The following is a 10,634-nucleotide window of genomic DNA, read 5'->3' as shown; positions in this document are numbered from 1 at the left end:
TTTAGTCCTCGAGAATAAGCTTGTCCTTTGATTTTCAAAACTCGTGCGGTAAAGTCTAAAAAAGGATATTCAATTGCTTTAAGTCAGATGAAAAATCGAAACCCAATACGTTAGGGCACAATTTCTCAAAATTCTGAGCATTGAATATTGCCCTTATTATTTTTTGGAAAATTCTCGTCTCGAGAAGTCAAACGTCCAATACATTAGGGCACAACGTGTCAAATTCCCGGGAGGAAGCTTTTTATTTATACGTTTTGATTAGCGAATATTCTCGATTATTTAGACTCGACGAAAAAAATTGGAACCCAATACGTTAGGGTTCAACTTCTCGAAGATTCCAAATCCCGAGTATCGCATTATCTTGAAAACTTTTGTATGAAATAACTTTGACATTTGTAATCTTTTGAATGAATAAAAAAATGATTGAATAATAATGTACAATGCGAAATGATAATTCGTAAACTAAAGCACACCAATGAACAATAAGCAATTAATGAACAAATACAAACAAGCATAACAATAATAATTTCATACATTATGTAAATATCAACATTAGCTAATAAGAGGAAACTAATTAAAAATCAAGCAAAAATAACACTAATGAAATATACAAATTTAAACATAATTTAAGAAATAAATATAATATATATAAATTAAAAAGTTAAAATAAATTTGCATAAATTAACAATATTGACATAAGTTGAAATAGATTAAAGATGTTAAAATATTTGAAAGAAATAAAATATCTATATAATAATGTGAAATTAACAATAGATTATGTATGTAGGTATAATGAAAATAATTTAATATGATATATGTATACATATAATGGTATTATAAATAGCATAATATAAAAAGGTATATTCACAAATCTAAAAATATGTAATGAGTGAATTTAGAGAGAATACATTATAGAATAAAATAACACATTATAAAAATATAATAATAATACAAATAAAGCTCAAAATGATGATATATAATAAGATAATGTACAAAAATATAAGTGAAAATATGACTGAATATACCAATAATAAAAATAATAATTAAATTAATAAAAACAAATGTAAAAAAAGGATTAAATCGCAATTAAACCTAAATTAACAAGAAAATAATATAATTAAAATAAAGTGGGGGACCATGCTGCAATGCGCGAATTACATGGGGGCCGATTGGGAAATATCCCGCTTCTCCAAAACGCTACGTTTTTGCGCGGGTCAAAATGAAACCAACGAAAAATTACAAAGCCAGAATAAAATAAAATAAAATAAAAACAAGGGGACTAGATTGGGTTTCGGCACAAAAGCAAAAGGACCTAGCATGCAAATATCCCCTCCGAGACCAAAATGCGTGGGTCTTGCCACGCTCGGGTCGGGTCATCGGGTTAATGGCCCAATACGACTCTATTTTAGAGCCATTGACACAGGCCCTAAACGATGCCGTTTTTCTCACATCAAATAGCCCTTTTCAAACCCTAAAACCAGTAGCCACTTCTGGGTTTTTTCTCGCCGCCTCACAGACTCTAAACCTTCCTCTTTCAACTCCTATTTGGGACGGAGCAAGCAGAGGTTTATATGGCGCCATCGACGAAAGGTAAATCACTCACCTCTCATATTCAGTATCCGTAAAAAAAATTACAATGCATTTGTCCTGTGTTTTATAGGCCGAAAGTAAAAGAAAAACCAAAAATAAGAAAAGATAATATTTTTTCTTTTCTTTGCTGTGTTGATTTCGTCTTCTTTGCAGGTACGGGCGTACGGAGGAAGACGTGGCATGTGCGGGGGAGATGCATACGCGTAGAGGCGCAACACGCGCAAGGGAGCCTTGGGTTCGACTACGGCGCTGCTGGATGCTGAAGGCTGCCCTAGGGTTTGGTTCTTTTTTTTTTGTGTAATAGGCTTAGGGTTAGGTGTATTGGGTTAGTGAGTTTGGGCTGGGGTTAAGGTCTATAAATCGGGCTTGAATTTTTGGTAATTCGGGTTTAGGCCTGCTATTGTAAAAATTGGACTGCTATTGGACTTTAATAATTATTTTTTACTTAATTTTTATTATCTATATTGGGCCATCCAAAATTGGCTATTACAGCTGCCCCTCTTTGCTCGTTGTCGTGTAACGGGAGCGGAGCAAAGACCTTAAAATGGCCAATTTTGCCTGGTCGTGCTGGACCTTGGTGCTCTTCTTATTCAAGTAGCTCATTCTAACCCACTACATCCTCAAGGGTATAGAAATTGGTGATTTGATCCATTCCACTGTGACGTCGGGGAGATAGGATTTGTAGCTCTTCGAAGAAACATTTGCTATCTTTAGTCTGCTCCACTGCAACTTCAGGGAGATGAGACTTGTAGCTTCAACTTGTTCCACTGCAACTTGGGAAATAAGATTCGTCGTTGTAGCTTTAATCTATTCCACTGTGATACCAAAGAGATAGGATTCGCTGCCTACAGCTTCAATCCGCTCCACTTCAGCTACTCCATTCCACTCGATCTACTTCGAATCTTCTACCTATTCCGCTGCTGGTCAGGGAGATAGGACTTACAATCTTCCACCTATTCCGCTGCTGGTCAGGGAGATAGGACATACAATCTTCAACCTATTCCACTGCTGTTCAGGGATCTAGGACTTACAATCTTCCACCTATTCCACTGTTGTTCAGGGAGCTAGGACATACAATCTTCAACCTATTCCACTGCTGGTCAGGGAGATAGGGCTTACAATCTTCCACCTACTCCGCTGCTGGTTAGGGAGATAGGAATTACAATCTTCCACCTATTCCGCTGCTGGTCAGGGAGATAGGACTTACAATCTTCCACCTATTCCACTACTGTTCAGGGATCTAGGACTTATAATCTTCTACCTATTCCATTGCTGTTCAGGGAGCTAGGACTTACAATCTTCAACCTATTCCACTGTTGGTCAGGGAGATAAGGCTTTGTGATTTCACTAATCTGTTCTCTGGGGAACATGACTTGTTTGATTCATTTTATGAACCTAATTATGCCTGGTGATTAGGATGTCATGATTAGAATGAATCAAATGCTCCTAAGTAGGTATGTATGGATGATGTTTGCGTGAATACAGAATATCATTTTTTAGAGTGATCCTTTTTTATCACTCAAGTTGTCATTGCTTGACATTTATTAAGGTTTCATCACTGACGCGCTATAGCGCCTTCACTCGGCTGGCATCTCTGACGAAACGCTTAATCAGATTGCCCCCAAGGCTCAATCCACTAGGGCACAAGATTTGCACCCTCTTTCTCTTGCTGTAACCCAAGGGTAGAAAAAGCTGGCATTTTCTCAATCCTTCTTCCATCATAATTCAAGGATATAGAATGTGAAGCTCTTTGGTCCTTTACACCATTCCTAGGGTGTCATACCAAATGCCTATGCACAAATTAAAGTTCTCTCCTCCAAGGAAACCCCTCTTATTGCTTGGTGATTATTGCTTGCTTGAGCTTTATCACCAACACAGCATCGTCATTTTGTTTAACCAATGTTTTGACAACAAAATTTGAAGGGATAGTCTTAATCTAGACTTTTCATTCTTAGATTATTCAACCTTTAAACTTGGCGTGTTCCAAATAATAGTCCCGTTTCAGGTTACTGTATTATTTAGAAACTTCTAAAGTAATATGCAAAACTTCCCTTGTGAAAGTTTTATTATTCCGTTAATCATTATTCTAATGCAACATGCTTGCAAAAAGAACAAACCGATGGATAAAATAGAAATGATTTGAAAGCATAGCTTGAAATGAATAAATTATCAAGAATATTGAGAATAAAAGAGGAATTGACTTGTATCTTGAAAAAGAAAGAAGTATTAAATATAAATAGTATAAAGACTAGGTGCCCTAGATATCGTGGCTTGATCCTCTCCGTACAAACTTCCTGGAGACCATTCTGAGTTTGACATGTGTTTAGGAGATCTACAGTACTCTGTCGATGCCCCAAGATGTCACGTACCCTTTCTGTTGATTCAGGTATACCAAGGTCACCACATACCCCTATCTGACCAAAGTTCGAGCTGTTTTGATCACCTCATGCCCTATTCTAATCAATATTTGAGCCGCCCTTTTCATGTTTTCAACTCATATCCCCTTTTGACTCAAGATGCCCTTTGCGGGTTTTCACCTTGGCCTATCCATTTTACTTTTTCTCTCTTTTTTTAATTGTTCTTTCATTTTTCATTTTTTGGACTCAAAGTGCCCTTTAAGGGTTTTCACATTGGTCTCTTTTTTTTTGGACTCAAAGCGCCCTTTGCAGGTTTTCACCTTGGTCTTCTCTCCTTTTTATGCGAAGTATTTCTTGACAGAGTCTGAGTTTACTGGATTAGTCAGACTTTTACCATTCATCTCGCTCAAAATCAAAGCTCCTCCTGAAAAGGCCTTCTCTACGACATAAGGACCTTCCCAATTTGGCATCCATTTTCCTCTAAAATCTTTTTGTAGAGGAAGGATCTTTTTCAAAACTAGGTCCCCCTCATGAAGTTCTTTGGGACGAACCTTTTTGTTATAGGCTCGCATCATTCGCTTCTGGTAAATCTATACATGGTGAATAGCTTTTAGCCTTTTTCCTTCTATCAGGTTCAACTAATCATATCGAGATTGGATCCATTTAGCCTCATCTAACTTTAGTTCAGCTAGCACTCGAAGAGAGAGGATCTCAACTTCAATGGGTAACACTGCCTCCATCCCGTAAACTAGAGAGAAAGGCGTTGCTCCAGTAGACATCCTAATAGATGTTCGATAGGCAAGGAGAGCGAATGGTAACTTCTCATGCCAGTCTTTGTAAGTCTCAGTCATTTTCCCTACAATCTTCTTGATATTTTTATTAGCTGCCTCCACTGCACCATTCATTTTTGGGCGATACGGTGACGAGTTGTGGTGTCTGATCTTGAATTGACTGCAGACTTCCACTATTGTGCTATTGTTCAAGTTCAATGCATTGTCAAATATGATTCTTTCAGGCATTCCATATCTACATATGATCTCTTTTTTTAAGAACTTGCTGACTGCTGATTTTGTGACATTAGCATATGAAGTAGCTTCTACCCATTTAGTGAAATAGTCAATAACCACGAAGATGAAACGATGCCCGTTAGAAGCTTTTGGCGATATAGGCCCGATAACATCTATTCCCCACATGGAGAAAGGCCATGGAGAAGTCATAACGTGAAGAGGTGACGGAGGTGCGTGTATTTTGTCCGCATAGATTTGACATTTATGGCACTTCTTGGCATAATCGATGCCATCTCCTTTTATGGTGGACCAGTAATAGCCGAATCTCATAATCTGTGTAGCCATTGTAAATCCATTAGCATGCATTCCACAAATGCCCTCGTGGACTTCTCCTAGGATTTTCTTGGCTTCCACATTATCCACGCATCTCAGTAGTACTTAATCCTTCCCTCTTTTGTATAAAATCTCTCCATCTAGGACATAGTCGATGGCTAATCTCCTTAATACCCTCTTATCATTCTCCGTTGCCTGATTAGGGTACTCGTGATTCTTTACATATTGCATTATGTCTTGGTACCAAGGATGACTGACATTTTTCTCTTCCTCGATATTGTAGCAATGAGCCAGGGTCTCATAAATGCTTATCTGGATAGGTTTCATATCTTCTAGCTTGTTCACCTTGATCATGGAAGCTAAAGTGGCTAATGCATCAGCCATTTGGTTCTCATCTCGTGGGAGATAGTGGAAAGTAATATCATCAAACTCTTCCGTCAATTCGAGGACCAACTTTTGATACCTGACTAATTTGAGGTCTTTCGTCTCCCATTCACCCGTGAGTTGTTATATTACCAACACAGAGTCCCCATATACCTCTATCGTGTTAATTTTACTTTCTATAGTTGCACGGATGCCCATGATGCACTCTTCATATTTGGCCATATTATTTGCGCAATCAAAATCCAATTTACTGGTGAAAGGATAGTGGTCTCCAATTGGGGATATCAAGATTGCCCCAATCCCATTTCCTACGGCATTTGAAGCTCCATCGAAATTTAGTCTCCAAGGATGATTTTTTGAGAACCTTGTTCAGCAGTTGCCACGCACATCAAGTCTTCATTTGGGAAATCAAAATCCAGAGGTTCATAGTCTTCTAAAGCTCGACTGGCTAAAAAGTCTACTATTGCACTCCTTTTAACAGCCTTCTACTTATATAGAATATATCGAACTACGAAAGCAAAACTTTCCATTTAGCCATCCTCCCATTCAATGCAGTTGACTCCATCATATATCTTAAGGGATCTAATCTTGAAATTAGCCAAGTTGTATGGTAGAGCATGTATTGTCTCAATCTTCGCGTCGTCCAGATCAAGGCACAACATAATTTTGCAATAGGCGGGTATCTCATTTCACAGTCAGTGAATTTTTTACTAAGATAGTATATCGCCTTCTCTTTCCTCCCCGTATCATCATGTTGGCCTAACACGCATCCCATGGACTTATCAAACACTGTTAAATATAGGATCAGTGGTTTATTCAGGTTAGGTGGTGACAATATTGGGGTACTCACAGGTACTGCTTTACTCTGTCAAAAGCTTTCTGACATTTTTCGTCCCATACACCTGGGTTATGTTTCTTCAGAAGACGGAATATGGGATTGCATTTCTAAGTTAGTTGTCAAATGAACCGAGCAATGTAATTCAGTCTTCCTAGGAAACCTCGAACTTCTTTTTGAGTACGTGGCGGAGACAGTTCTTGTATTGCTTTGACTTTGTCTAGGTCAATCTCAATCCCTTTTTCACTGACTACAAACCCTAGAAGCTTTCCCGACCTAGTCCCAAAGGTACACTTCACTGGGTTGCGTTTGAGCTGGAACTTTCTTAACCTTAGAAATAACTTTCTCAGGACTTGCACATGTTCCTTCTCTGTTTGAGATTTGGCAATCATGTCGTCAACATAGACATCTATTTCTTTATGCATCATGTCATGGAAAAGGGTCACCATGGCTCTATGGTATATAGCTCCTGCATTTTTCAACCCGAATGGCATCACCCTATAACAGAATGTTCCCCATAAGGTTATGAATGTGGTCTTCGTCATATCTTCAGAATGCATCTTAATTTGGTTATATCTCAAGAAACCGTCCATGAAAGAAAATAATGAGCATCTTGCCATGTTGTCCACCAATGTGTCGATGTGAGGTAAAGGAAAATTATATTTCGGGCTGGCCTTATTTAAATCTCTGTAGTCTACACACATTCGTACCTTCCCATCCTTTTTAGGGACGAGTACGATGTTGGCCACCCATTCTGAATACTTGACCACTTGTGGGAATCCAACATCGAACTGTTTTTGAACCTCCTCCTTTATTTTTAGCACAACATCAGGCCTCATTCTCCGGAGTTTTTGCTGAACTGGTTTGCAATCATCTCTTATAGGAAGACGGTATACTACAATGTCTGTATTGAGACCAAGCATATCTTGGTATGACCATGCGAAGACGTCTTTGAACTCCTGAAGTAACACGATGAGGTCTCGCTTCGTTTCTTCAGTTATGCGTGTTCCCATCTTTACTACTTTTCCTTCCTCCGGGGTCACAATCTCCACCACTTCTTTATGAGGTAGGATCTGTTTCTCATCCTGCTCTACCATCCTCAAAAGGTCTGGAGATAAGTTACTATCTATGTCGTCTTCAAAGTTCTGAGATCCCTCTAAACACATGTCTCGTTCAAAAGGGTTTTCTGATATAGCAGAGTCACTCATGTCATTGATATCCGGACACCTGTTACAGGTGCCAAGGAGTATACAAAGAATGTGAAAATTTTAAGTATATTTATTTGTATGGTATGATTATAAAATTGATGAAAGAATGATTTGGAAAAATATGAAAGAATTCGCAGTAATTACTCGTATAAAGGAATGAAAGAATCTTAAAGGAAATATCTGTTCCAAATAACTACAAAGATGTATTTCATTAAGATAATGATGTTTGAACATAAGCCTATTTCGCAAAGGAACTCTTATTGTTTCTAGGCTAAAACAACAAGCGTGTTCTGAACATTACTCTAAGAAGGCTCTAAAAACTTCAGGTATCTCTTCTGCAGTCCAATTATTTAAAACACTCCCAGGTTCATAGGGACGGATACCCAACAATGTCCCTTCTTCATTTGTGTCTTCATGAATGGAATTGATGTAAACATTTTCTAATATTTCCCTGATATTTTCTACTATCGGTATCCTTTTCTGAGGATGAATAATCCCTCTTGATACAAAAGTCTTGGATATGTGAGGAGAGGTCATAGGTTCCCATTTGACCACATCCCCTCTCAAGCGTGCCATTCTTCTTTCTTGTCTCTTTTCTAACTCTTTCTTCTTTTGCCTCATATCTGGCTTGTAGCCTAAGCCAAAATGATCAAACTTGTTCTTTAGTACTGGTGCCTCAATTCTTCCTTGCAGATGCCTTCCTAAACCTCTTCCTAGCAAGGCTCCCATTCCTACCATCAACTGCAGACCCATTTTCATGGTATTGGATATTCTTGGTACTGGGATTCTGTCTCCCTTGGTAATAAATGTCGCGTTCACGAACTCTAAAGACCGAAAAGAACATTCCAATGCCTTATCGTCGGTCTCCACATATGGCGCATCATTAGTTATTGTCGCGATGATATCTTCTTCAGCACTTATCGTCACAGCCCCTGTCGAGTGTATCCATGGTCTCCCCAACAAACAGTTGTAGGAAGGTTTGATATCCATTACCAGGAAGTGCACCTCATAAGTGGTTGGGCCAATTATCAATGGTATCTCAATCCTTCCCATAACCCTCCTTTTAGTTCCATCAAATGCCCTCACTATATTCTGACATGCCTTCATATGTGAGCTATCCACAGGTAGTCTATTTAGGGTGGATAGGGGTAATACATTCAATGTAGACCCATTATCAATCAAAACTCCCAGAAATGTGTACCCTTTACATCGCGTGGTAATGTGCAAAGCTTTGGTGGACCCCCTACCTCCTGACGGTATTTCGTCATCACTCAAAAAGATGATATTATCGGCACTTATATTGTTGACTAGTCGATATAGCTTGTTGACTGAAATATCATTGGCCACGTAAGTTTCATTTAATACTTTCATCAATGCACTTCGGTGTACTTCCAAGCTAAAAAGTAAGGCTAGTACAGATATGCGAGCTGGTTGTTTATGCAACTGCTCCACAACATTATACTCACTGTGCTTCAAAAATTTTAGAAACTCCTTAGCTTCCTCCTCTTTTATTGGCTCATTGGTCAATGGTTCAAGCACAACTGCTTTTTCTTTCTTTTGCTATTCTGTCGAGCTTTTCCTTTCGTTGATTCTGTTCGGGGGTTTACCAAATCGTAGCGCCTTCCACTATGCGTATGAGAACCTACACCCTGATCCTCTTCTGCAATAGCAGCTGAAGTCTCCTTCCCTAGAATGGTTGTGTTGCACTCATAGTTCCACGGGACTTTCTTGCTATCCTTGTAAGGGAAGGTTGCAGGTTTTTGAATGATGATCTTTGGCGTTATACATGCTCTAGCTTCATTATTCTTAGGTCGTGAAATGATGACCACAGGATAATTAGCTTTTGGAACTCCCGATGCTGATTTCGATGTGCTTATGTTTCCCTCCTCTTGAACTTCTTCATAGAACTCCATCTCTTTATTATCCATCATGCATTGGACCAAAGTTCTAAATTATATACACACCTGGATCTCGTGTCCTATCTCCTGATGAAACTCACAGTAGTTCCCCTTTTCTTCATAACTTCTTTCAAATCTTCTTTTTATAGCCATTGTCGTTATATGAGAATTCAAACTCAGCTAAACCTTCGGTTGTAGGTATAAACTACTTTGACCTATACTGTCTTAGCACCATCAATGGAGCATAACCAGCAGCTCCCTAGATTCCAAGTAACGGGACCCAATCAAAATTACTACATCAGTACAAGATCTCATCCGGAAGTAACCACGGGGCTCTCCACTCGATGTCCTCCTCATGAAGATTCTAAAAAATGGCCAAGCATTTCTCTTTCGAGATGTCATCTCCCCTTGGTGTAGCTGCTATCTCTTTCAGTGGTCAGAGAAGACTCGATACGAAACCTTATCAATTTTCCAAAAATGACTGTGGAACCATGCAAGTAGAAGCTGCACACATCCGATGAATCTGCCTTCACCTGCCCTTCAGAATGCATTTCGTGACCTGAAGGTTTCTGCCAAAATTGCCGGAACTGGTGTAACCCTCTTATCAAGTCGGTAAAAGAGATCTGAGGTTGCTTCATCTACGTGCCCTAGTGCCTTAGGAAAAATTACTAGCCCATAAATGCTCAAAGCAAAGACATCGACCTTTTTCTTCGCATCAGGATGTGCCAAAATCAGCTCCAGCAGGCTTTTCCAAGGAATGCATTTGCTTTCCCCCTTATGCTTGATCCGTGCTATGACCCACGGCTCATTCATTCCGGTGATATTTATCAATTTCTTTACAAAGGTTGGGATATTAATGGCTCTAGAGTAGACTTTATCAACTTGGATATTTGGGTAACGTAGCAATGCTGTATATTCTTCTATAGTGGGCACCAAATCAACTCTTCCAAAGGTAAAACAATTATATGCGGGGTTCCAAAACTGAGCAAAGGCCCGGAACAAATGTTCGTCTACCTTAATGT

The 10,634-nt window shown here is 39.0% G+C and overlaps 1 protein-coding gene across 1 annotated transcript; it reads right to left on the bottom strand.

Moving 5' to 3' along the window:
* Positions 1–6,006: 6,006 nt before the first annotated feature.
* Positions 6,007–9,627, bottom strand: LOC128034775 (uncharacterized). Its single transcript, XM_052623617.1, has 4 exons — positions 9,322–9,627; positions 8,016–9,157; positions 6,677–7,733; positions 6,007–6,156 (listed from the first exon to the last, which is right to left on the bottom strand). Exons 1-4 carry the CDS (start codon positions 9,625–9,627, stop codon positions 6,007–6,009), a joined length of 2,655 nt encoding a protein of 884 aa, XP_052479577.1.
* Between the last annotated feature and the right edge of the window lie 1,007 nt (positions 9,628–10,634).

This window comes from Gossypium raimondii, chromosome 11, assembly GCF_025698545.1.
Source record: "Gossypium raimondii isolate GPD5lz chromosome 11, ASM2569854v1, whole genome shotgun sequence".
NCBI classification, from domain to species: domain Eukaryota; kingdom Viridiplantae; phylum Streptophyta; class Magnoliopsida; order Malvales; family Malvaceae; genus Gossypium; species Gossypium raimondii.
Note: the sequence above shows the minus strand (reverse complement) of the source record. Positions and strands in the feature narration are given on the sequence as shown.